The sequence below is a fragment of the Salmo salar genome, chromosome 16 (genome assembly GCF_965601325.2).
Source record: "Salmo salar chromosome 16, fSalSal1, whole genome shotgun sequence".
In the NCBI taxonomy this organism is placed as follows: Eukaryota; Metazoa; Chordata; class Actinopteri; order Salmoniformes; family Salmonidae; genus Salmo; species Salmo salar.
The window spans coordinates 4,906,297-4,934,148 of NC_138306.1; the positions used below are offsets into that span (position 1 = coordinate 4,906,297).

Sequence of the window (27,852 nt, forward strand, 5' to 3'; positions counted from 1 at the left end):
CTCTGTGTTGTTATCATCTATGCATAGTCACTTTAATAACTCTACCTACATGTACATACTACCTCAACTAACCGGTGCCTCCGCACATTGACTCTGTACCAGTACCCCCCCTGTATACAGTTTCGCTATTGTTATTTTACTGCTGCTCTTTAATTACTTGTTACTTTTATTTCTTATTCTTATCCATATATTTTTTAACTGCATTGTTGGTTAGGGGGTTGTAAGTAAGAATTTCACTGTAAGGTGTGACTAATAAAATTGGATTTGATTTGTATAACTTAAACTCAATCTTCTATTTCCACCATGTATCCCTACAGAAGTAGCTTAGGCCTACATTTTTTCTCTTGAAATTAAATTACAACCAGTGCCAATTTACCAGTGTGGATAATATTACCTAATTTCATGTAAATATCATTTACATACTGTATTCTAATCACACTCAATTGGGTGCAATGGGGTGGTTTCTCTCCATGCCATAAAATAGCATGGTACAGCATTATGTCTTGCACAGAAACTTATTCAGTTGCATTTCTCAGAAAATACATATTTACACAGTTCCTGTGTTTGACAGTTGGCCCCTAGTGTGTTTCTTTTGAAGTAAACCTGTTCTACCACCAACTCCCAAATCCACTTGAGTGAGAGTGATAAAAATCCAGTTGTTGGATATTTATTGTAGAATTTCAATGGATCATTGTATTACTATAACATTATCATGTGATTACTCATTTATGGAGTGCCAAAGCAGTGGTATTCTAACATTTTCACGGGGACCCAATTCTTTTCCACTAGAATTTCTGGGGACCCCATTTTTTCCCCAACAAATGTATTGCGACCCCACCCCAAATCTAATGACCCAGCCTTTCAATCTGCACATTTAGATCGTTACATCAACGAATGACCTACAATTCATTGCATTTTCATCTCTTATCAAAATGAAAATGAACCAATAAATACAATTTTATTGAGTAAATATATCCTTCATATTATCTTTCTCAAAAACGTCTGTATATTGCCCCATACATTAATCCATATTTTGCATAAACATGAAGAATACAGTGTGGACATGTAGGCCTAATGTTGTAAGAATCTTCCGAATTTTCGGTTTATCTTCAGTTACGGGGAAACACCAGTGTAAAAATGCAAAATAGAATAACCAAATCCATTTTCAGTGCCGATTGAAAACATATTTGTTTACTGTTTTAAATTCTTCAGGTGGACATTGAAGGTTTGAATTCCTTATTTAGGGATAGATTCAATCCGTATCGTGGAAGTATCGCGGAACATCCCCATTATAGTTCGATTGAAATGAAAACAATGTTCACGCAGACTGCATTCATGGTTCAATTGGAAATTACGTTCAAACTTATTTAGGATCTTCCACAACAATTACGTGATAAGGATGGAATCCAGCCCTCACTCTAATTACAAAGTAACTTCTGTGTAAATGTTTTTATCATTTCACATTGCTATGTGAGTAATTGATTAAATTTGAATACATTAAATCATGCTCTATCTATACAGAATAAAATATAAACACAACATGTAAAGTGTTTCATGATCTGAAATAAAAGATTCCAGGAATTTTCAATACGCACAAAAAGCTTTGTGCACAAATTTGTTTGCATCCCTGTTAGTGAGTATTTCTCCTTTGCCAAGATAATCCATCCACCTGACAGGGATGGCATATCAGCTGATTAAACAGCATGATCATTACAAAGGTGCACCTTGTGCTGGGGACAATAAAAGGTCACTTTAAAAACGTGTAGTTTTGTCACACAACACAATGCTACAGATGTCGCAAGTTTTGAGGGAGCTGGCGTGGTTGCAGGAATGTCCACCAAGGCTGTTGCCAGAGAATTTGTTGTTGATTTCTCTACCATAAGCAGCCAACAACATTGTTTTAGAGAATTTTGGTAGTACTTCCAACTGGCCTCACAACTGCAGACCACGTGTAACCACGCCAGCCCAGGACCTTCACATCCAGCTTCTTCACCTGCGGGATCGTCTGAGACCAGCCACCCGGACAGCTGATAAAACTGTGGGTTGCAAAACTGAAGAATCTCTGCACAAACTGCGTGCTCGTCGTCCTCACCAGAGTCTTGACCTGACTGCAGTTCGGCGTCGTAACCGACTTCAGTGGACAAATGCTCACCTTCGATGGCCACTGGCACGTTGGAGAAGTGTGCTCTTCACAAATGAATCCCGGTTTCAACTGTACCGGGCAGATAGCAGAAAGCATGTATGGTATCGTGTGGGCGAGCGGTTTGCTGATGTCAACGTTATGAACAGAGTGCCCCATGGTAGAGGTAGGGTTATGGTATGGGCAGGCATAACCTACAGACAAAGAAACACAATAGCATTTTACCAATGGCAAGGTGAATGCACAAAGTATCAGTATCTGGTGTGAGAAGATCCTGAGGCTCATTGTCGTGCCATTCATCCGCCGCCACCTCATGTTTCAGCATGATAATGCACAGCCCCGTGTCGCAAGGATCTGAACTCAATTCCTGGAAGCTGAAAATGTCCCAGTTCTTCCATGGCCTCACCAGACATGTCACCCATTGATCACGTTTGGGGTGCTCTGGAACGACGTGTACGACAGCGTGTTCCAGTTCCCAATATCCAGCAACTTCACACAGCCATTGAAGAGGAGAGGGACGTCATTCCACAGGCCACAAATAACAGCCTGATTAACTCTATGCAAAGGAGATGTGTCGCGCTACATAAGACAAATGGTGGTCACACCAGATACTGATTTTTGTTCAGTATAGTTTCGGTGACGAATAAGATTACAAATCTACTGTCTAGCCAAAAATCAATGCAGGAGTTATCCGACAACTCCTTATTCAAAACTAATATAGAATAAATAATTATTATTGCAGTGGCTGGGGTTGCGGAAGGAAGAAAACATTTATCTGAAATACAGAGAGACAATACATTTAGTCAAAGATGATATTAACGATGATTTCACTCGAGTCGGACTCGTTTCCATGGTGATGAGAAGGCAGTAGGAGAGATGGGGCGGGACTCAGGAAGGAACTCCATCCTATACTTAAGCAATAAGGCCCGAGGGTGAGGAGACGATGTGGGAGACAGAGGGTGAGGAGAGAACAAGGGAGTCAGAGGGTGGAGTAGAAGACATGGAGGCAGAGGGTGGGGGAGAAGAGGGAGGAGAATTGATGGGAGGAGAAGAGACGGAAGGCAGATGGTGTAGGAGAAGAGGTGGACGCAGAAAGGGGGAGCGAGTCAGGGGAGCAGGAGCCAGAGAACGATGAGAAGAGGGGTCACAGGAAGAAGAGGAACATTGGATAAATATTAACCAATGTGCTAAATAAATTCAGGGGACTGAGATGTGCGTTACAGTGTGTACACTCTGGCCCGATCTGTTTGACTTACTTTGGTTACACTACGTACAAGGTCATAGACCTTCTCCAATGGTGTTGTGGTAAGCAGGGGGTGGAAGAACTCGATGCCCTGGCAGGCAGCTCCATAGCAAGAACTGTAGGGGGAGGTAGAGGGACAGGTTACGACCATTCATCACAGAATAACACATCATTCACATTAAGACGTTTTTTTCTGATTGGATGTGGATCATCCGGAAGAGTACTATACAAGTTATTATACAGGATAAAATGTACTACAATTCTTATTTCATTTTGTATTAATGGTCAACGCACAGAAATATACCAAAATTGTCACGTCCTGGCCAGTATAAAGGTTAATTAGTATTGTAGTTTGGTCAGGACGTGGCAGAGGGTATTCGTTTTATGTGGTTCGGGGTGGTGTGTTTGTTGAAGGGGCATTTGATTTAGTATTCCGGGGTTTTTTGGCACTGTTTGGTTTCCATGTATTCTATGTTTAGTCTAGTATGTCTGGTTCTATGTTTGGTTAATTGGGGTTGGGACTCTCAGTTGAAGGCAGGTGTTGTCTATCTGCCTTTGATTGAGAGTCCCATATATTAACAGTCGTCATCAGAGCTGCCCGCCAGTCAACAGTCGTCATCAGAGCTGCCCGCCAGTCAACAGTCGTCATCAGTGCTGCCCGCCAGTCAACAGTCGTCATCAGAGCTGCCCGCCATCAGAGCTGTTTGTGATTTGTGGGTGATTGTTCTGTGTTAGCCTTGTGCCTTACCAGACTGTTTTTGTTGATCGTTCGTTCTTTGTTATTTTGGTGTTCATTTTGTATTTATTAAAAAGCAAGATGAGCATACACATACCTGCTGCGTTTTGGTCCTCCTTCACCGACGACAATCGTGACAAAAATAGAGAACAATAAAAAGTATTTTAACTCTGTAATTTATTCTGTTTGTATGAACTCCGCTACTGCTGTTGTCAGAATCACTGTAAAGTTACATACTGAGAATATCCACTGTCAGTAGAAGTAAGCCTAGGACATTTTCAAAATAACTGGATCAATGTTTCCCAATTCAGACTAAGCTGAACAACCCTTCAACTATGTAAACATCAGTATGAGCCTCATTAGCTTCCAGTTTTTTGCTGCTCACTATTTACATTACCATAATACTACTCATGATCAAAAGCAGATAACGTTTTGGTTTTGAATGAGTGATCAATTTGATACTCACAGCTCGTGAACGGGAAAACTATTCAACAATTAATTGAAACCTTGTGCAGACATGCCCCAGCCCAGACTAGAACCAATGAAAATATTTCCTTATTTTTCCTGTTTGTATATGTCACACCCTGATTTGTTTTACCTGTCTTTGTGCTTGTCTGCACCCCCTCCAGGTGTCGCCCATCTTCCCCAGTGTATTTATACCTGTGTTCTCTGTTTGTCTGTTGCCAGTTTGTTTTGTTCGTCAAGCCTACCAGCAGTTTTCCCCTTGCGCATGTCTGTTTCTAGTTACTGGTTTCCCGGTTTTGAGCATTCTGTCTTCCCTGAGCCTGCCTCCTGTTCTGTACCTTGTCACATCACACTGGATTATTGACCTCTGCCTACTCTGACCCTGAGACTGCCTGCCATAATCTACCGTTTGGACTCTGATCTGGATTACCAACCTCTGCCTGCCTTTGACCTGTTCTAGTAGTAAACATTTGATACTGCATCTGGGTCTTCCCTAAAACATGATAGTATAATTTCAAATCAAAAGTGCTGGAGTACAGAGCCAAAACAACAAAACATGTGTCACTGTGCTAATACTTTTGGAGCTAACTGTATTAATCTCAACTTTGGCAGCTGTGTGGTTAAAAAGAAAGGCATATACCACAGTTGACGTCAGAAGTTTACATACACCTTAGCCAAATACATTTAAAAACTTCATTTTTCACAATTCCTGACATTTAATCCTTGTAAAAATTCCCTGTCTTAGGTCAGTTAGGATCACCAGTTTATTTTAAGAATGTGAAATGTCAGAATAATAGCAGAGAGAATTATTTATTTCAGCTTTTATTTCTTTCATCACGTTCCCAGTGGGTCAGAAGTTTACATACACTCAATTAGTATTTGGTAGCATTGCCGTTAAATTGTTTAACTTGGGTCAAATGTTTCCGGTAGCCTTCCACAAGCTTCCCACAATAAGTTGGGTGAAATTTGGCCCATTCCTCCTGACAGAGCTGGTGTAACTGAGTCATGTTTGTAGGCCTCCTTGCTCTCACACGCGTTTTCAGTGCTTCAATATATCCACATACTTTTCCCTCATGATGCCATCTATTTTGTGAAGTGCACCAGTCCCTCCTTTAACAAAGCACCCCCACAACATGATGCTGCCACCCCGTGCTTCACGGTTGGGATGGTGTTCTTCGGCTTACAAGCCTCCCCCTTTTCCTCCAAACATAACGATGGTCATTATGGCCAAACAGTTCTATTTTTGTTTCCTCAGACCAGAGGACAATTCTCCAAAATGTACGATCTTTGTCCCGATGTGCAGTTGCAAACCGTAGTCTGGCTTTTTTATGGCAGTTTTGGAGCAGTGGCTTCCTTGCTGAGCGGCCTTTCAGGTTATGTTGATATAGGACTTGTTTTACTGTGGATATAGATACTTTTGTACCGATTTCCTCCAGCATCTTCACAAGGTTCTTTGCTGTTGTTCTGGGATTTATTTGCACTTCTCGCACCAAAGTACGTTCATCTCTAGGAGACAGAACGCGTCTTCTTCCTGAGCGGTATGATGGCTGCGTCGTCCCATGGTGTTTATACTTGCATACTATTGTTTGTACAGATGAATGTGGTACCTTCAGGCATTTTTAAATTGATCCCAAGAATGAACCAGACTTGTGGAGGTCCACATTTTTTTTCTGAGGTCTTGGCTGATTTCTTTTGATTTCCCCATGATGTCAAGCAAAGAGGCACTGAGTTTGAAGGTAGGCCTTGAAATACATCCACAGGTAGACCTCCAATTGACTCAAATGATGTCAATTAGCCTACCAAAAGCTTCTAAAGCCATGACATAATTTTCTGGAATTTTCCAAGCTGTTTAAAGGCACAGTCAATTTAGTGTATGTAAACTTCTGACCCACTGGAATTGTGATACAGTGAATTATAAGTGAAATAATCTGTCTGTAAACAATTGTTGGAAAAATTACTTGTGTCATGAACAAAGTAGATGTCCTAACCGACTTGCCAAAACTATAGCTTGTTAACAAGAAATTTGTGGAGTGGTTGAAAAAACGAGTTCTAATGACTCCAACCTAAGTGTATGTAAACTTCTCACTTCAACTGTATGTCCTCTATCGTCTCACTTAGTTCTAAAACACAGAAAAACTCAGAACTAGGTCCACCAGAATCCTTTGATACCTTTACTGGGTAAAGGAAGGAAGTTCCCTCCAGAGATGGTCTCCCCTCTCTCTGCAAACCCCCTCTCTATCTGATTCAGACATTAAGGATAAAACTAGCACTGAAGGTAAGAATTGTCAAATTTGGTTTGGGGAATAGTTGGTGAATAGTTCACACACACACGCACAACACAGCGAAGGACAGTGGCAGTGGCGCTGTTGGCAGTGGCGCTGTTGATCTCTGTATTGATCATTTTCTGGGCAAAGTCTATTGTGTTGTTGGCAGTACCGTACTGGGAATACTAGGACGCAAGGAGAGAATACAGACAAGGTTGAAACATTGAAATAGAATGGGATATTCTAGCCATTCTAGTCATTTTATTTCTATTGGTTGAACTCTGACCCCCATATTAAGTCACCTGAGGAGTATAGTGTAGGCATCCTGGACACCAGAACCGATGGCTCTCTGCATAGAGAAAGACGAAGAAAAATATGACTTTATTGTCCAATGACTACTTTATCCTAACTCCTCTAAAAGACACACACGGACGCGCACACACACACACACAAACACAGGCACACACACACACACAGATTGGAGAGGTCGGAGCAGAGGGTCTGCCGTATTACAGCACCCTAATCCATTCACTCACCTGCGATCTCTGAGGGGTGGTGGTCTGAGTCCAGTAGGGTGCGGAACCTCCTGGCCACTTCTATCTGTCCTGGATGGGGCCACAGGGCGTGGATATCTGGAATGATGGAGGACTGAGTTAGCATAGCATAAGAACATCAGTCTCTTTTCGATCAGCTGTTGTGGTTGGCAGTTGGTAAGAGTGTTAGAAATGCCAATGTTGTGGGTTTATGTCCCGCAGTGATTACTTACACACACACTAAGGGCTAGATTCTATAGATCCATGCTAACCGACATTCACATAGCGGTTGTTTTGGCGGTGTCGGAGGTGGAACTGCACTAGAGCTGTCAAATTCACAATGCTTGCATTACCTTATCGCACCTTACCTCGATTAGACTGATATATAAATCCTCCCATTAAAATTAACATGGAAACATGCATTATTTAATCAACAGAGCCTACACTTTCGATTGACGTTTTGAACTTCTAACGAGGTAGGGATAATAAGGAAGGGAGTGCTGACACACAAGAGCAGACTCTCAACGATTTCACAGCTCATACCACAGTGACACCCTCAACACTGCCGAAACATACGCTATACGGCTGTAGACCAACGTTGGTTCTGATTGATTCATAGTCTAAAAGTGTATGCACTAGGGTTGAATGGCGGAAACCCGATTACCGATATTTACCAAGATTTACCACCTAAAACCACTCCCTTTTCCCGGGGTAAGTAACTGTGAGAAACCAATAAATTATAATAAATTATTTATATCAACAGCATGACATGAAATGGACGTGTTAAATGCAGTGGATTTTTTTATCCAGTTGGATAAACACTCTGAAAAGCCTACCCGACTGCTCGGAGGCGTCCGCATGGTCCTAAAGCACACCGTTGCCTTGTTTTGTATCACAATCCAATGATAAAACTGGGGGGGACAAAAATGAAATTTTAGATTGTGGGGGGGACATGTCCCCCCTGTCCCCAGTGAAAGTTGCGCCCCTTGTTAAATGATATGAAATGTCTAAATGTAGCTTCTCTACAGCCTTCTCTCTGCATGATCAATCATCAACGCTCATGGTGGGGACAGACAGCCCGTTTCGGAATGGAGTGCAGTTCTCAATGCATGCAGACCTATCATCTCATCATGGTAACCTTTTCTTCTTGTGACCGGTAGGGCTACATTTGCTGCAGCATAGCCTATGCTACAGTAATATAATAACCGAATGTGGGTCTAATTTACACATCTCCATCTGGCTATCAGGGGTTACCATTTTTTTTATTGTAAAGATAATCGTTTTAATTGCAGCTGCAGAGTTTTAAAACAGCCTATCACTTGAACATTGTTGCTTTAAATCAGAGCATGCGCGAGCACTCTCTCTCCATCAATTCCATTCAAATTGCATCCGAAATAGATAATCCTGTTCAAAATGTATATATATATGTCCTAGCCGACCTCTTTCAGGTAATACATTCAATGCAGTATTAGCCTTATAATTAGCTAATGAATGATGGGTTACGCATAATAAGCTTCTAACTTAGTCTCTGTCTCTTGCGCAATACGCACGCATCTGTGATCTGCTGGCCTCTCTCTTTAAAAAAAACGCTCCTTAGCTCTTGGAGTCCCATGCAGGAAAAGCTAGACTAGAATAGCTTGCTGGACATTCTTGTTTTTTAGCATTTCTTATACCAATAGACTATTCGAAAAGGGACGCAAGCTCTTGTTTTCTGAATGTTAATTACAGCAGCCAACTGAACTCACGGGTAGTTTGAAAGAAGAGCGAACATGCGATGGCGGTAAGCTATAGCAGTTATTTACTCAGACCCATTCAAATCTTCGTGAAGAGAAGTGAAAGCCGTCTGCATCTAATTCTAGTCATATATTATTTAACCATGTCATTAGAATGATCAAGATAAGGACAACAAAACGTATTTAATTTAACTGTTGAAAGCGAGGAAGGAATGAGCAACAATAGAGAGAGAAAGGAGGTAGGCTAAGAACATTAATTATACAAATAGACCCTATTATATTTCAAATTAAAATCTAATTTGCTAGCATAAACTTGTAATTTTGTAGGCCACATGTGCTGCATCAGAATCACATGTTCTCTCAGCTTTATCATGGTTTGAACAAGGTGCATAATTCCAGTTCATATAATACAGTATAATACAATACATTACAGTAATACAGTTCACACTCAAAAAGATTAGCCTACTGGAGCTAGTTTCATTTATTTACCCAAGAGAGTATATAGCTAGCTAAATCTATGGGCTTTTATGTTTTTCTTTCGTGGGTAATGTGCGGTGGCCTATAAGGCTAGTATATAACACACAGTATGTATTGGATAAAGGCACAGTCACCGTTTGTGCTTTTTTGGGCTTGTGCTCATAAAATGTCTTTAATGTAGGGCTCATAAAATGTATTTAATGCATCAGGCTCAGGTAGCATCAGGCTTGAATGTCCGATCAAAGCTCTAATCAAATCCAGACATAGGTCTATTTATATGCTTTGGAATGACATTTCTGGTTTTGGCAGGAAATTCTGGGTTACCCAGGAGAAGAGTGATCTATTCTCGGGATGGAACATTTGTAAAATACATGGAAAATATTCAACCGTAGTATTCACTCACTGTACTCACTGGTCCGATTTAGCATCTCAGCAGCATCTTAGCATCCATAACCCTCCCTACTCACCGCTGTCGAAGGCCTTAGAGGTCCCCTTGAGCACTTCCAGGGTGATAGCAGCGATGATGTCCAGCAAGTCTTGTGTTTCTTTGATTTCTCTTGTGTCACTGCCCCTGTTCTGTAATGTCAATTGTGACAACTGTATAATATACATTGGTTGTCATGTAATTTGTAATGTCTGTTGTGATTATAATGCCTTTTTTGTGGACCTCAGGAAGACTAGAGGTCATAAGGCATCAGCTAATGGCGATCCAAAGAATAAAGAGGGATAGAGAGGAGTGGAGCCATAAGAAAGGAGCAGTGAGTGAATCACATAGCTCAATACAGAGTAACATGGGAATGTTGTAAAACATGGGAATGTTGTACAGAGTAACATGGGAATGGGTAGAGTTGACTTGAAGAGAGTACATTGATCCAACACAAGACACACTTGTGTACTATTGACAAGTCAAACACTGGTGTATTATCCCATCAACAAACCAAGTCGGAGTTGGAGACCCATGTTTGGGAGCATCAAAGACAGAGGAGGCTGGTGGGAGGAGATATTGGAGGACGGGCTCATTGTAATGGCTGGAATGGAATAAATGGAACAGAGCCAAACAGAGACTGAAAAACAGCTTCAATCTCAAGGCCATCAGACTGTTAAATAGCCATCACTAGCACATTAGAGGCTGCTGCCTTTGTACATAGACTTGGAATCACTGGCCACTTTAATAAATGGAGAAAATCAAATTGTATTTGTCAAATACAACAGATGTAGACCTTACAGTGAAATGCTTACTTACAAGCCCTTAACCAACAATGCAGTTTTAAGAAAATACCCCCCAAAAAAGTAAGAGATAAGAATAAGAAATAATTAAACAGCAGCAGTAAATAGCGGGGCTATATACAGGGGATACCGGTACAGAGTCAATGTGCGGGGGCACCGGTGCCGAGGTAATTGAGGTAATATGTACATGTAGGTAGAGTAGAGTTATTAAAGTGACTATGCGTGCGTCCTGCTTAAATTTGTTCTTGAAAGCAGGAATCAGGAGGATAGAATTATGGTCAGAGTCGCCAAATGCAGTGCGAGGGAGAGCTTTTTATACATCTCTGTGTGTGGAGTAAAGGTGGTCTAGAGTTTCTTTCCCTCTGGTTGCACATTTAACATGATGATAGAAATTTGGCAAAACGGATTTAAGTTTCCCTGCATTAAAGTCCCCGGCTACTAGGAGCACCGCATCTGGGTGAGCGGTTTCTTGTTTGCTTATGGCGGAATACAGCTCATTCATTGCTGTCTTAGTGCCAGCCTCTGACTGTGGTGGTATGTAACACAGCTCAGTTGGTGTGCAACGCATGGTGTTTGCAACGCCAGGGTTGTGGGTTTGATTCCCACGGGGGCCAGTGCAACAACAAAAAAATGTATGAAATGAAAATGAAATGAAAATGAAATGTATGTATTCACTACTTTACGTCACTCTGGATAAGAACGTCTGCTAAATGACAAAAACATTTTTTTTAAATGTAAAACTTTCTCGGTAGGTAGTGTGGTCTACAGCTTATCATGAGATACTCTACCTCAGGCGAGCAATAGCTCAAGACTTCTTTAGATATCGTTCACCAGCTGTTATTTACAAAAATACATAGTCCACTGCCCCTTGTCTTACCAGACGCCGCTGTTCAATCCAGTCGGTACATCGTATAACCAGCCAGCTGTATGTTGATATTGTCGTCGTTCAGCCACGACTCTGTGAAGCATAAGATGTTACAGTTTTTAATGTCCCGTGGATAGTTTAATCTTCCGCGTAACTCGGCAATTTTATTCTCCAAGGATTGCACATTTGCTAGCAGAATGGAGGGAAGTGGGGGTTTATTCGATCGGCTACAAATTCTCAGAAAGCAGCCAGCCCTTCGGCCCCTCTTTCTCTGCCTCCTGTTCATGCAGATAACGGGGATCTGGGCCTGTTCCCGAGGAAGCAGTATATCCTTCGCATCGGGCTCATCAGAGTCATGAAAGGAAAAAGAGGATTCTGCTAGCCTGTTGTGAGTAATTGCAGTCCTGATGTCTAGAAGTTATTTTCGGTCATAAGAGACGGTAGGGGCAATATTATGTACAAATTAAGTAAAAAACACAAGTTACAAACAACGCAAATAAACTAACAAAAAAACACAATCAGCTGGGGGCATGTGAAAAGTCTGCCTTCTTCTTCGGTGCCATCTTACGGTGATGTGGCTTACGTATTTGGCGTTGGCTCATCTACTCTTGGGTGATCACATCTTGCCTTCTCCCAGAGTCAAATGAGAGAGGGGGGCCAGATCTCCACTGGCACCAACTGTGCCCTTCTCAGGGACGAAGGACAGGCAGGACGCTACGAGGACAAACAGAGATGTTAGAGACAGACTTCACTCAACAAAGTTTGTTTTATTCAATGGCATAATCTACAAAGATCCTTTCCTGACCCATTTAATGGAAGCAATGGAACCAAAATAACTAACGGAACCAGCGGAACCAATATAACTAAAGGAACCAACAGAACCAATGGAACCAATAGAGCCAATGAAACCAATCGAACCAAAATAACTAATAGAACCAATATATTGAACCAATGGAACCAAAATAACTAATAGAACCAATAGAATCAATGGAACCAATGGAAGCAAAATAATTAATGAGACCATTAGAACCAATGGAACCCATATAACTAATTAAACAAACAGTACCAATAAAACCAATGGAACTAATGGTACCAAAATAACTAATGGAACCAACAGAACCAATAAAACCAATGGAACCAATGAAATGTAGGCTACCCCTGAGGTCAGACTGAGGTGAAAGTCAGGGTTAAGGAGTTTACCATTGAAGGCCTGGATCATTCTATGCAGGGTTTCCAGGGAGATTCCACTGTATCCTTTAGCAAGGACATTAATCCTCAGAGCCAACAACATCCTGGTCCTCTCTGGGTTAAGTGGGTTGCCCACACATAAACACCAGAGTGGAATGGGGAAGTTTAAAATCACTGATGTTATGTCCATGGTATAGACCATATCAGTGAAAATAAAAGTGAATATATAAGAACGGTAACGTGCATATGGAATATACAAGAATTACAAAAATACATAATTTGCATGAATTGAAATCAGGTTTTTGAGGTATGTGCTTTCTTAGTGGGAAACTTGGGCCAGTTAGATATCAATACATCTACTGTAGCTATGTTATATATTAGGTCACTAACCTGCAGAGTGTGATCGCACCAGATTCTCCTATAGCTCCCTATGGGAATACAACACATGGCCACATAGTAAGCAAACAATGCACCAATATCATCAGAAAATATTCTGTGAAAAAGGAGAGAGTACTGTACTTGAGCTTGTGGACAGGAATGACAGTCCGAGTTAATATGCCAAACCCTTTAGTGGTTCCATAGACAATCAGAGAGACAGAAAGATGGTTGCATATAGGTTAATTCTCTGATTACAGTGGAATTTGTTGCATTCTATACCCAGGATAGCTTTAATTGTCACGGTTGTCGTAGGTTGAGACCAAGACGCAGTGGGAAAATGTACACTCATCTTCTTTTATTTATGTGAAGAAGGAAAAACAACAAAAACGTATACAAAACACGAACTTGACAGTCTTGTCAGGTACACATAGCTAAACAAGAACAATCTCCCACAAAATACTAACAAACACATACCTATTTATAGGACCCTCAATCAGAGGCAACTAGAAAACACCTGCCTCCAATTGAGAGTCCAACCCCCAATTAACTAAACATAGAAATACAAATGACTAGACTAAACATAGAAATACATTAACATAGAACAGTGCCCAAAACCCGGAATAATAAATCAAACACCCAACTACTTACACAACCAGCCCAAACCACATAAAACAAATACCCCCTGCCATGTCCTGACCAAACTACAATAACAAATAACCCCTTTTACTGGTCAGGACGTGACATTAATCTTGTGAGGACAGACGCTGGGAGACGAGAAGCAAGTACATGGAGTGGATATTTAATGAATAACCGACAAGAAACAAACAAGGACAGCGTCTGGACAGGGGAAACATAGCGACAATAATGCTGACACGGGGATCAAACCGAGGAACAGATAGATATAGGAGGGGCAATCAACAAAGTAATGGAGTCCAGGTGAGTCCAAAGACGCGCTGGTGCGCGTAATGATGGTGACAGGTGTGCGTAATGATAGGCAGCCTGGCGCCCTCGAGCGCCAGGAAGGGGGAGCGGGATAAGGCGTGGCAAATCTGGTGTTTACCATCAGTGTATTGAATATGCTAAAGTATGTTAAAATAAGTGCAAGGTTCATTATATACTGTATGTAAATAAGGTATTTCTGTTTTAAATATGTATAAATTAGAAAAATGTCTAAAACCCTGTTTTCGGTTTGTCATTATGGGGTATTGTGTGTAGATTGCTGAGGATTTTTTTTTTTATTTAATCAATTTTAGAATTAAGCTGTAATATAAAGTCAAGAGGTCTGTATACTTTCCCGAATGCACTGTATATAATATCAACCCAAAATGACTATTTACATCAGCAGTTGATCAAGCACAATAAGGATACAGGTGTGAAACTCCAAGCAAAGTCTGGAGACATGTCATCCCTTTCGATGGCTACAAATAGATTGTATAAATTGTATTATAACAATATGAACTACACAACAGATAATATCAGTCATAGACAATATTCAAAAGAAACACACCCTGCTGGCTGGCTTAATTGGCTCTATCCCCAACAATTTTCTATATCGCATTAATTTTATTAGGACACGTGGAACAGGGTCATGTTTTCGTTTCCCCTAGGGATATGTACAGTAGTTGTTCTATTCCATTTTTATACCTTCTTTAGTCATTTTCACAACAACTGTAATTGATACGCAACAAACTATTTGATAAGGGTTTTTAGTTTATTTACCAATTTTTATAAAGTCATTGTCTTCGAGGACATATTTGATGGATGGTGTCATCACCGTCCAACAGCCCCTGGCCTTGCACCTCCTTGCGAGGTAGCGAATGTCTTTCACCGCCTTCATGCCCCCGTTGCCCGGCATGTTCTTAGTGTAGCGTTTAAGCGCCTCATACCCCAGACATTGGATGGTGTAGGTCGGGTCCCGACAGGGAATCGTCAGCCATTCGTCCCGAATGTGAACAGCATAGCGAGGCGCGTCACTTAGGATTCCGTTACTGTAGTAAAATGACTCCCGAGCGTCGCTATCCCAGGTACCAGGTTCAGGGGGCAAAAGGCAACAAGAAATCACGCCTCATTGTTTACCTTTCTCCATGGTGCGGTGGAATTTACTGGATTCAAAGAAACGTTTGGTGTGCTGTATATTTTCCATAGATCCGTGCTACTGCCAATGGCTGTAGCTTACATGTAATAACAAAAAACACCATGGTCACTTTATCAACAGGTCAGTTGAAATTGTAGGCATTGCAGCCATTTTTCTCGTTTGTAGGTGTCTCTAATTGACACCTATTTATTTGTCAGTCAAGTTCTTGCTAAATAAACATATCATAGTTGAGGGTTATCTTGCCGGTATTCCTATTCCATCTATCTGCACATAGGTTCTGTTTGTGAGAAGAAAAAAACTGGCTTACAGGGAATATGTTATCAGGCTTTGACTCCAAACCCCATTAACCATGATTTCTTCAAATGTATGGTTTTTAATAGGCTTGCTGTCACGTATTAATTCGATGTTCGTCACAGAGGATGACTAGACATTTGCCCTATGCACCCACTCTGGTCTAAAACCAATGGATCTGCCCTGACAATAATGCACCATTAACGCACACAACCTGGAGCAGCGGACATTGTGTTCACGTGTTACTTTTAAATCAGTGCCAATAGTAAAGAGTAAGGCCTAACTCAACAATCTGTTCACTACAGACTATCCCGTTTAGCCTCAGTAACTTTCTCTCTCACACACTCGATACGCTTTAGAATGAGCCATGACGTCACATCAAATGTAGAGGAGTTGGACAGTTACAATATTGCCATGTGTGTTATGATCGAAAGCTACTGTTTGTTGGCCATCGGCGGGTAGATAGATGGAGAGGGAGAGGGAGAAAGAGAGAGAGAGAGAGAGAGAGAGAGAGAGAGAGAAAGGAGGAGAGTAAAAGCGTGTTTACACAGACGGTAAACCGCCTGGGGAATCGTAGGGGAGAGGAAGTCGGCCGGCTCTCTGTCTGCCTGCTTTAACTTCCTGCAAAAAAAAAAGCAAGGATCTTATTTCAGTCTAGCAGAGCTGTATAGCCTAGCTAGACGACAGTCAGCATGGAAAAACAAGGGATCATACCAATTTAATCATAAAAGTTTTGCAAGGAGGGGAAGGAAAGGCAAACAAGATATCGCAGGTAATGTGAAAACAAGGGATTTGCGTTTATTATTAGGTTATTATGTTTTTTTAATGGATGGCTTTGATAGAGAAAAGGGGACATATATTTGAATGTGAGTGATTGAATTAGGTATGAGGTCTCTGTTATTGTATATGATAGCCTATATTTGGTGTGAGTCGGAGAATGACACAGTTTGTAGCCTAACCAAAGTTCGACGGACACAAACTCGTACGTATTGTTGCTGTTTATTCATATTGCTGTGTATTCATATTTATTCAACTGTAAACTCAAATGTGCCAGGGGAAAAGTTTCTGGTTTGTCTGGTATGGAGTACACCACATTTCGAAGAGCTTCCGGTTTGAATCTGTCTGGTAGTGAACATCTTGAAAATGAATCAGTAAGGCCGGAAAAGAAATAGACAGTCTTGGAGAGTCTGCTTATTTCTACTCCGTATAATCCCATCTCCCTTGTGAATTATACTTTAATAGTCTATTCTAAAGGAAGAGAACGAGACAGACAGACAGACATATAAATAGATCATTTATAAAAATGGGGTACAACAGCGCTACCTAGATTCAACTGAACATACAGCAGCTTGTGCTTCACCTTCTGAAGCTGTGCAAAGACTACGGCGCTTGCTCGCCATGTCTGGTTGGATTTTCCAGCAACGGACTGCGAATGTGAACAGGAAGAGAGCAGATTTAGTCATGGCTAAGTAATGTCTGCGCACAGCACCTAATCACATTAGGAGTTTCCGTTCCCCAAACACTGGATGGCTTTGTACGGCGGCGCACCAGCAGTGTGACTTTTCGATCGTAGGCGACACTCTTGAGCATCTGCAAAGGAAATTCACAACTCACAGCTTTATGTGGGGGGGGGGGGGGGGGGGGCTAGGGTGAAGGGACAGGGGCTGGCTGTCGCAATTGTCGCATCAGAGACGGGGGGAGAGAGAGAGAGACTGGGAGACAGGAGGGAGAGGCATGGGAGAGAGAGAGGAAGACAGAGAAAGAAAGGGAGGGGGTACAGGGGCGTTTTAGAACATGTCATTAGTGTCAAAAGTGAAATAAAAGACGATTAATTTAGTACACAAGAACTCTGACTAACCAGCAAGAGCATGATTCTTATTACACAGATGTCAGATGTGTTGTAATGAGTGCTGAGGTGATGTGGAAAGTACAACTCAAATAACCTTGAACATAGAACACCCTACCAAACAGTAATGTGTTGTCTCAGTAAATGTCCCAGGGGTGGAGTGGGAGGACAGTTTGACTTGATCTCATGACCCAGGCAGAGTCGGAAGAGGATTGGGGAAATGCGCCTCATAGTGTGGGATCCCCCCCCTCCCTACCATACATATGCCCTTGAAAGTAGAATCGGAGGAAGTCCTGACTTTGACAGTTTTGTGGGTTTCACATGGCAGATAGAAAACACTAGGGATCGATTGTGCCAGAAACATGTTGAATCAGCTTTGACAGTGTGTGTGTGGGGGACGGTTTCAACCTGGTCTCAGAGCATTTCATATTACTCTGTATGTAAATCTGAGAAATGCCATTTAGTATGATATGTTCTGTTTTGTATGGTATGTATTAATTTGTGGCTGTCCATCACCCATTTCGTATGATATGTTACGAATTACAATTCGTATTATGCAGCAGATTTGCAAAATGCACAATGTGTTACGAATTTGCGAAACATAAGATATGTTACGATTTTGCAAAACGTATGATATTTTACAAATTCTAGCTAGGTGGTACCTATAGCTAGGCTAGGGGTTAGGATTAGGGGTTAGGGTTAATGTTAGGGTTTAGTTTAAGCGTTAAGTTAAAGGGTTAAGGTTAGGGGAATGGTTAGCTAAAACGGTTAGGGTTAGGTGAAGGGTTAGCTAAAATGGTAAACATGCTAAGTAGTTGCAAAGTAGCTAAAAAGTAGTAAGTACTTAAAAAGTTGCTAATTAGCTAAAATGCAAAAGTTGTCCGTGATGAGATTCGAACTCATTAGACATTCGCATTATATGCCCACCTATCCACCCCGACCAACCACCATACTTTCGTTTTTGCCTTAAGTAACCATCTGTCTTATGTAACCATACAAAACGTAACATATTTACTAAATGGAGTGTCTCAGATTTACATACAGAATAATACGAAATGCTTTGAGACCAGGTTGGGTGTGTGTGTGTGTGTGTGTGTGTGTGTGGTGTGTGTGTGTGTGTGTGTGTGTGTGTGTGTGTGTGTGTGTGTGTGTGTGTGTGTGTGTGTGTGTGTGTGTGTACAGTGTCTTCAAAAAGCATTCAAAATCCTTGACCTTTTCCACATTTTATTGTGTTACTGCCTGAATTCAAAATGAATGAAACTGGCCAAAACACAATACCCCATCATGTCAAAGTGGAATAATGTTCTTCTACATTTTTACAAATTAATGAAAAATGAAAATCTGAACTGTTGAGTCAATTAGTATTCAAACCCTTTGTATGGCAAACCTAAATATGATCAGGAGTAAAAATGTGATTAACAAGACACATAATAATTTGTATAGACTCACTCTGTGTGCAGTAATAGTGTTTAACATGATTTTTGAATGACTGCCTCATCTCTGTACGACACACGTACAATTATCTGTATGGTCCGTCCGTCTAGCAGTGAATTTCAAACAGATTCAACCATGGTTTTCCAATGCCTTGCAAAGAAGGGCACCTATTGGTAGATGGGTAAAAAAAATAAAAAGCAGACATTGAATATCCCTTTGAGCATGGTGAAGTTGTTCATTACACTTTGAATGGTGTATTGATACACCCAGTCACTACAAATATACAGACGTCCTTCCTAACACAGTTGTCGGAGAGGAAGGAAACCGCTAAGGGGTTTCACCATGATGCCAATGTTGACTTTAAAACAGTTACAGAGTTTAATGGCAGTGATAGAGGAAAACTGAGGATGGATCAACAACATTGTACTTACTCCACAATATTAACCTAGTTGACAGAGTGAAAAGAAGGAAGTACAGAATAAAAATATTCCCAAACATGCATCCTGTAAAGTAATACTGCAAAACGTGGCAAAGCAATTCACTTTTTGTTCTGAATACAAAGTGTTATGTTTGGGGCAAATCCAATACAACACATTACTGAGTACCACTCTCCATATTTTCAAGCACAGTGGTGGCTGCATCATGTTATGGGTATGCTTGTAATCGTTAAGGACTGGGGAGTTTTTCAGTATAAAAATAAACAGAATGGAGCTAAGCACAGACAAAATCCTAGAGGAAAACCTGGTTCAGTCTGCTTTCCACCAGACACTGGGATATGAATTCACCTTTCAGCAGGACAAAAACTTAAAACACATGGCCAAACCGACACTGGAGTTGCTTACCAAGAAGACAGTGAATGTTCCCGAGTTGTGGCCGAGTTACAGTTTTGACTTAAATCTGCTTGTAAATCTATGGCAAGACCTGAAAACGGTTGTCTAGCAATGATCAACAACCAATTTGACAGATCTTGAAGAATTTGAGAAATAATAATGGGCAAATGTTGCATAATCCAGGTGTGGAAAGCTCTTAGAAATGTACCCAGAAAGACTCACTGCTGTAATCACTGCCAAAGGTGCTTCTACAAAGTATTGACTCAGGGGAGTGAATACTTATGGAAATGAGATATTCTGTATTTCATTTTCATAAATTTGCAAACATTTATCGCTTTGACATTATGGGGCATTGTGTGTAGACGGGTGACAAAAACATCTATTTAATCCATTTAGAATTTAGGCTGTAACACAACAAAATGTTGAATAAGTAAAGGGTATGAATACTTTCTGAAGGCACTGTATGTACTATGAACGTGTGAGTATACGTGTGTGTACAAATGTGTGTGTGTACTATGTTCATGTGTATGTACGTTTGTTTGTACGTATGTGTGCATGTGTACGTGTGTAGGTGTACAGTACGTGTGTCACGTCCTGACCATAGAAAGCTAGAGTAGGTCAGGGCGTGACAGGGGGTTTTGTCTAGGTTATTTATTTCTATGTTGATTCTAGTTTCTTTTTTCTATGTTGTTTTTTTTGTCTAGTTTATGTATTTCTATGTGGGGTTCTAGTTTCTGTATTTCTATGTTGTTGTTTTTTTGGGATGATCTCCAATTAGAGGCAGCTGGTCATTGTTGTCTCTAATTGGGGATCATATTTAAGTTGTTGTTTTTCCCACTAGGTTTTGTGGGAGATTGTTTTGAGGTAGTGTATGTTTCGCCTCTTCGTCGCGGTTTGTTATTTTTGTTTAGTAGTTTATTTGTATGTCTTGCATAGTTTCACAGTTATAATAAAATGTGGAACGATACACACGCTGCGCTTTGGTCTTCATCATACGACAAACGTGACAACGTGTGTGTATAGTTGATAAGGCATTAATTGATCAGGGTCACTGACATTTCACTTTTCTCATCACAACAACAGTCATTGAGTTTGCCTGTCTCAGATGTTGAAAGAGAGACAGACGAGAACAATTTCCCAGGTAATGTCCAAAATGGCACCCAATTCCCTATGAAGTGCACCACTTCTGATCAGACTAGTCTGTGTGCTAGTCTCGGTTCTACCAGGCAGACAGGAGCTCATAGGGATACACATTCCTTTACTAAACGACAAACCCACCCTGGTCTCTCTCTCTTTCTCTCTCTCTGGGCCCGTCATACTTCCTGTAGCCTCAGCCAGGTTGGACCGCATATACTTCTGGTTTGAACTGTGGTTCCTGCTTTTCTTTTTCTTTTTTCTCTCTCTCATCTGCTACTCTGTTACTTTACACTACACACTAATCAGTACTGTTATATTCCACACTACGACTTTTCTTTACATTACAAATATCACAGTACAGGCTACTACAATGTAATACCACCGATAGAACAATGAGAGATATTTCACCGGGTGTAAAAATGTGAAGCATCCGCTTGGCGTTTCCACCCACTACCAAATATGGTAGCGATAGGAAGCCCAGTGGTCGGCAGTGGGAGAAGATGGAACGAGATGGATTTTGGCCGACATTCTGCAAATTTTCTCATCGATGAAACAGTTGATCTCAATACAGTCATCTGTTCCCAAAACAAAAATCTGTTATGAACAGAGTGGATTAATTTTTGTAGACTTTACCCTTTGCAAAAAATCGTGTTGTTTAGGTGTGCAAAGGCGAATTGAGTTATTGCACACGTGGATCTTCACAGAGGTGTTCCCTAACGGAAATATACAGACACATGTTAAAATGCGCCAATAGGATCTCGCCAGCTCGTGCTTGGCTCTGCCCACTGTTCCCATTGGAAACAACAGGTTATGGTCTATCTTGTTTTAGTTATAAAGAAATATTTGGTAATACTTTAGGTGTACAATACAGTAAATGTTTATTGATCCATTATAGAAACAACAGAAAATTGTATTTTAATCATACAGTGGCTGGCCGTCACTCTCCAGTGGCTGGCCGGCTTATCTAACCTCCACGCTACCGCCGCCCATGAATAGTACCATAACCCTGGTCCCATGTTGATGATGTCAGTTGTGTTCTTCTAACCATAGCCCTTATAACCCTTGCTGTAGGTATGGACAGCGCCATCACGTTGTGGCAGTTCCTGCTGCAACTTCTCCTGGACCAGAGCCACAAGCACCTGATCTGCTGGACGTCCACTGATGGGGAGTTCAAACTGCTCAAGTCAGAGGAGGTGGCCAAGCTGTGGGGGCTCCGCAAGAACAAGACCAATATGAACTACGACAAGCTGAGCAGAGCTCTGAGATACTACTATGACAAGGTAGAATACAATCATATCACAATACATTCTTCTTCTACAAAAAAGGATTCCCAAAAGGTTCTTTGGACAGGTTCTTTCATCCAGATTATTTTTTGGTTCTAAGTAGCACCTTTCTTTCGAACAGTGTACTCAAGCACACACAAGTATCTAAAACTTATTTAATTTTATTTAATTTTTTTCATTTTGGTCGATTTGACCTTTCTCAAAACATTACTTGAGTGAGCCCATTCACATCAGTGTTAAACACTCTCACATGGGGGACAATCTCACTTAGTTGTTCTTCTTTTTCAACCGAAGATCCCCACTGGGAGATAGTTCCACTTCCACTTCTCACCTTACCAACAGCACAGCCATATACAGTGATGCATCTCTCATACACATGTAAGGGCCATTTTGCAATCATTTTGGGTGACTTTGGTAGAATATTTCTATGACAGAAATGTGTTGAAATCAAATTGGCCCCATCAACACTGAACATTCCAAGTTCTGTTATTCATTGACAACAGAAATTAAAATGTATATTGTTGTTATCAACTTATAAATGTGTAATAGAGCTTTTGATTATTAACGAAGGAATAGGATGTATGAAGAAAATACTAGGTAAATCAGGGGGTCATTGTAAGGTTCAACCTGCACACTAATCCCACCCTCTCTGTTCCAGAACATCATCAAGAAAGTGATCGGCCAGAAGTTTGTCTACAAGTTTGTCTCGTTCCCGGAGATCCTGAAGATGGACCCTGCGGCGGTAGAGATGGGCTTGACGTCCGGCAGGGTGACCCTCCATGAGGATGACGTCCAGGACATAGACGTAGAGGAGGAAGAGGAGGAGGCACAGCAGCAGAGGAGAGCCTTGGGGGCGGCTGCTGCGGCTCAGCAGGCTGCGTGTCGTAACGATTACCTCCGCTCTGGTCTCTACTCCTCCTTCAGTGTCAGCTCCCTCCATCATCCTCCAGAGGAGCTGCTCAGAGCCTTGAGGGAGAGGCAGGAGAGACAGCAGGACGAAGCCCGGTCCGGAGTCATCCGCTTCGGGGCTGGTACCACAGAGAGAACTCCACCCTCACCCTCCCTCATCAAGCCTTCATCACAATCCTTCAGCATCCACAGTCCATCTAAACCCTCCCCCCTCCACCACCATCACCACCGGCGCTCCCCGTCCTCCTCCCCACCCAGCCCTAACCCCCAGCCGGGACCAGGGCGAGGAGGCTGGAGCCCAGAGGCTGAAGAGGAAGAGGGGGAGGACTCTGACCAGGGGGCCCAGCCCTTGAATCTCTCCTCTGGGCACAGAGAGCGAGAGAGGGCCCTGCAGCCTCCGGAGAAGAGGACCAGTGGTGGTAGTAGGGGTAGTGGTAGTAGTCATGGAGACAGGGAACATGGACTCCCACCCAAAACAAAGAAGCCCAAAGCCCTAGAGATCCCTGCCCCCTCCCTGCTCCTGACAGGAAGTGACATTGGCTCCATAGCACTTAACAGTCCCGCCCTGCCGTCCGGGTCCCTCACCCCAGCCTTCTTCACTGCACAGGTGAATTCTTCTGCTATATAGCATGTTATAGGCTACTTGGCAGAAGCTTCTATCTAAAGCGTATAGTGTTGCAGTGATTTTATGTTTCCATCTCATCTGTACTGTTGCCTGCCTGGCCATGGGGGGATGGGCTATATATTTTTCTCAATTGTCAAAAAATAACTGAAAAAAACTGACCAGGTAGAAGCCAGCCTACACTATTAGGTTCTAGGGATCACCTTTTGTTCTAATAATGACTTTCCAATATTATTGTTTTCAGTCTTTCCAATCAGTGTAGATTAAGGAAAGGAGACGAGGAGAGGACAGATTTTTTAGACAGAGGAGAAAGGGCCATGGATCTTATCCAGACCTGAGGTCATCAGTCTCCCCAAAGCCCAGCTAAAGTAGCAAGGCTCTGCCACTGGTCATAGTCTGGCTCTGGAAACACTTATAGATGATATGGGCCATGGAAGATCATGGACCACTCTTCAGTACAATTTTATTGAGCGTACTCTCTGTTAAAAAGTTGCATTCCAACTCAAGCAGCAGTGAAAATCCACATCACAAAGACACATTTTTTTACAATGTATTTTTTTTGTTAAAAAGTTATCATTATCCCTGCTAGACCACATTTGCATCATCATTACACCAGAACAGAAAACTTCTGCACACAGTGAGATATTGCCTATACAGCAGGGATCATCACTAGATTCAGCCGCGGGCCGATTTTCTCATGAGCGGATGGAGGGTGGGCCAGAACAACTACAAATAATAAATAAAAACACCCATGGGCCAAATAAATAAAAACACCCACGGGCCAAATTCGGCCCGCGTGCCGCCAGTTGGGGAACCCTGCTATACAGCAACAACAGAGCTGAACAACATCAACAGTTTATTGCGGTGCAAAGTGAGATCAGAGGAAAAACCCGATATTTACACAAATCCTGTCCTCATTAGAGAGAGAGGGAGCGAGAAAGAGAGAAAAATGAGAAAGACAAAGAAAGAGGGGAAGAGGCCCTAATTGATGCCATATGCTCCAATCATTCCATTAATAGTGAAGGAAAAGGCAGGCAGACCAGGCAGGGTCCCTCTGCTCTGCTCCCCCAATAAAACAGGCTTATTTCTCTCTCTGGAGGTGAATTGATTTGAACATATGGTGCTCTCTAGCCTCTACAAGCGTTCCAAGGAAGGGCTGCGATGCCTAAGGAGTGAAACCCTAATCCACAACAATCACCCCTCTCCCCACTACCTCACCTCTGTATCAAAAGGAAAAACCACAGACATTTGTTTTTGCTGTTCATAATAACACCAAGCTGAGAGAAATTACCATTTTAAATTTCAGGATGTTTTCACATTGAGTCATCCTTATAGTGTACCTTATAAAAAAGTGAATAATACTTTCAAAATGTATTATTCAAACAGTTGTCATTGCGGTTATTATCACTGATCCAAATCTCACATACTCTTTACTATCTCTGCATCCCCCCTCCCCCTCTTCCTTCTCCCTCCCTAGACTCCGTCTGGCCTGCTGCTGGCTCACAGCCCTCTGTTATCAGGCATCCACTTCTGGAGCAGTCTTAGTCCCATAGCCCCTCTGAGCCCTGCACGGCTCCAAGGACACGGATCTCTGTTCCAGGTAAGCAAGAGAAGGGAAAGAGGGGAGGGAGGGAGGGAGAGGAGGAGGGAGAGGGAAACAGCGAGAGAGATAAAGGAAGGGAGAGAGCAGTCTGTGTCCCGTAGCCACTCTGAGCCCTGCACGGCTGCACGGACATTGATCACTGTTCCAGGTAAGCAAGAGAGAGAGAGAGCGAGGGAGGGAAACATTAGGGGAAGAATAGAGAAGTGCTGAATGGACTGTTTGTTTACTGAAGCTTGTTTGTTTACTCCTGAAGACTTGTTCCTCTATCCGTTGACATTCTCCATCCAACAGCATAATGTATGCAAAATGTGTGTCAGGTAGAATAAGTGTTAGCATTTCTCTCCATGTCTCCCTTTGTCAAAACCCTTGACCTGCCCTGGTAATATTAAAACGTAACGTTTTCCACATCCCTCTTTATCCATTTGATCTTAAGTACGCTTACCTGTAATTCTACATTCCAGGTCATTTTAAGATGTTCTATTATGGGGTACTTAGTGTGTGTATAAAGTAGACGACAAGATGAGGCGACATGAGCAATCTTTGTTACTGACTGAGTTTGACTGCAATAACAAGAGTCTGACCTGGCGAGGTTACATTGGAAGTTTTCTCGTCTCTCAGTCAGTATACCTCAGTCCAGCGGTTCCGAAGGTGTCCAGTTTCAGGACTCTGCAAATGCAGAGAGGGAGAGGATATCCTGTGAATACTTCCTGTTTGAGCCCAAGGGAGCCGAGGCAGACTGAACAGTGTGGACAGGTTTCTGAGGGGGGCGGATCCTGGACTGCATCCAAAATGGAACCCTATCCTCTATATAGTATGCTACTTTTGAACAGAGCCCTATGGGCCAAAAGTAGTGCATTATGTAGGGAAGTGTGTCGTTTGGGACGTAGTCCTGCTCCTCATTTGTGCAGCTAGGCTGCTAGCTAGCCCCCCTCTGCTCCCATCAACACACGCACACAAGCCTAAGTGGCCTCTTTATGTACAATGCCCTCACTTCTCCCTCTATACAGCCTGTTGTGGTGGTAGAAACGACCAGAAAGGAGTGAGAAGGGAGGGAAGGAAGAGGCACACAGTGCATAGAACAACAGGAAACTGGACCAGTGAAAACACTACAGTTCCTCTCGTGATAGGAGCATTGGCAGAGAGACCTGGCAAAGGCCTCTGTGAAGTGAACAATTGTGAATTTGTTGGAAAGGATAAAGCACTGGAGGGTGTACAGTGTACAGGCCTCTTTATTCTTCATCCACACTTCTGTTTGACAAACACTAGTACAGCATACTGACACTTCAGTAGCATTGGCTGAACCGACCCCCCCCTCTCTCCACAGTTTCCCAGTCTAATGAATGGACACCTCCCGGTCCCCCTGCCAAACCTGGATGGGTCCCCCTCCCCCCTGCTCCTGTCCCCTGCCAATCACAAGTCCTGATTCAGACTCTCAAAACCCAAACCAGCCTGTTGGTTCTACTTTGACCATCTTCATCAAGCATCTCTTCTCAAGGACTAGAAATCATCATTAGTCTTCTGTTTATTTTTCATGCAAACTTGCTTATGATTTGGGGTCTCAAAAACTCCACATCATCCACCTCTATAAGTAGTAGTATTATCATCATCATCTTCGTCATTAGCCTTCAGTTTCTGCAAAATTATTTTACGGTGTAAATATTCACGATTGACTCTGCATTACATGGCATGTTGACCTCACTTTTTATTGCACTTAAGTTGGTTAAAATTCCAGTTGTGTCGTTGAAAGCACTTGGTTAAAGCCATACACCATGAGGTCTGTGAGACCGCTGGCGTGTTATAATTAAGTACATTTCCACAGCAGGACCCTGTCCAAGTGGACAGTGGTTAGGGTTAGCCTGTCTCCAGGTCTGTTTGTTCCACCTTGACAATGGTGTGACAATGAAGAAGCCGGCAAGACAGCACAAACAGGTCTAGGACCAGGCTAGTTAAGCATAGCTTAGCGATGTTTAACAACACGTAAGACAGGATCCACATGTCAGCTACCAACTTCCCTCTCCAAGCACAGGGCTTGGTTGTTTTACTCTTGTAAAAAAAGTATATTTCTTGTCGTCTTTTTTATGATTTTCATAACAGAATGTGAAACGTTGTTTCCATTGAATTTAATTGTATTATATGCAGTGTGCTTTTCAAATAGTACCGGCTGTGCCTTTTCAAAATGTTCGATTTTTCCTCCTTAAAAAAAAAAAAGTTCTATAAAGAGGAGATTCCAAATCAATGAAAAAGCTTTTGTAACACTTTGTAATGTTTTTTTGTTATGCAGTATATATTCTGTATCATTTTATATTGGTGAAAAGTTCTGTTGTTTTGAATAAACCTGAAGCATTGAATGCTGCAACTCTGCCTTCTGGTCTTCATATTATACAATAGCTCTCTGTCTGTCTGTCTGTCTGTCTGTCTGTCTGTCTGTCTGTCTGTCTGTCTGTCTGTCTGTCTGTCTGTCTGTCTGTCTGTCTGTCTGTCTGTCTGTCTGTCTGTCTGTCTGTCTGTCTGTCTGTCTGTCTGTCTGTCTGTCTGTCTGTCTGTCTGTCTGTC

At 42.1% G+C, this 27,852-nt stretch overlaps 1 protein-coding gene and 1 long non-coding RNA gene across 6 annotated transcripts; one reads left to right on the plus strand and one right to left on the minus strand.

Annotated features, from left to right (window-relative positions):
* Positions 1-448: 448 nt before the first annotated feature.
* Positions 449-10,790, minus strand: LOC106573147 (uncharacterized). 3 transcript variants are annotated; one of them, XR_014380830.1, is made up of 5 exons: positions 8,218-10,790; positions 4,718-7,480; positions 4,217-4,235; positions 3,397-3,499; positions 449-2,334 (listed from the first exon to the last, which is right to left on the minus strand). It is a non-coding gene; the product is annotated as an uncharacterized LOC106573147 (long non-coding RNA). The 3 variants fall into 3 exon arrangements; XR_014380832.1 differs by having other exon boundaries at positions 449-3,046; XR_014380831.1 differs by having other exon boundaries at positions 449-3,051.
* A 5,256-nt stretch (positions 10,791-16,046) lies between these two features.
* On the plus strand, positions 16,047-27,655 carry elk3 (ELK3, ETS-domain protein). 3 transcript variants are annotated; one of them, XM_045696633.2, is made up of 5 exons: positions 16,047-16,407; positions 21,954-22,162; positions 22,824-23,681; positions 25,174-25,296; positions 25,918-26,297. In XM_045696633.2, exons 2-5 carry the CDS (start codon positions 21,956-21,958, stop codon positions 26,209-26,211), a joined length of 1,482 nt encoding a protein of 493 aa, XP_045552589.1. In that variant the 5' UTR covers positions 16,047-16,407; positions 21,954-21,955; the 3' UTR covers positions 26,212-26,297.
* Positions 27,656-27,852: the final 197 nt, after the last annotated feature.

Excerpts from the sequence above, each read along its gene's own strand:
- elk3 (XM_045696633.2), top strand. The coding sequence starts at position 21,956 with ATGGACAGCGCCATCACGTTGTGGCAGTTCCTGCTGCAACTTCTCCTG. Across the intron at positions 22,163-22,823 it reads TGAGATACTACTATGACAAG|AACATCATCAAGAAAGTGAT; the intron begins GTAGAATACAAT and ends TCTCTGTTCCAG. Across the intron at positions 23,682-25,173 it reads CAGCCTTCTTCACTGCACAG|ACTCCGTCTGGCCTGCTGCT; the intron begins GTGAATTCTTCT and ends CTCCCTCCCTAG.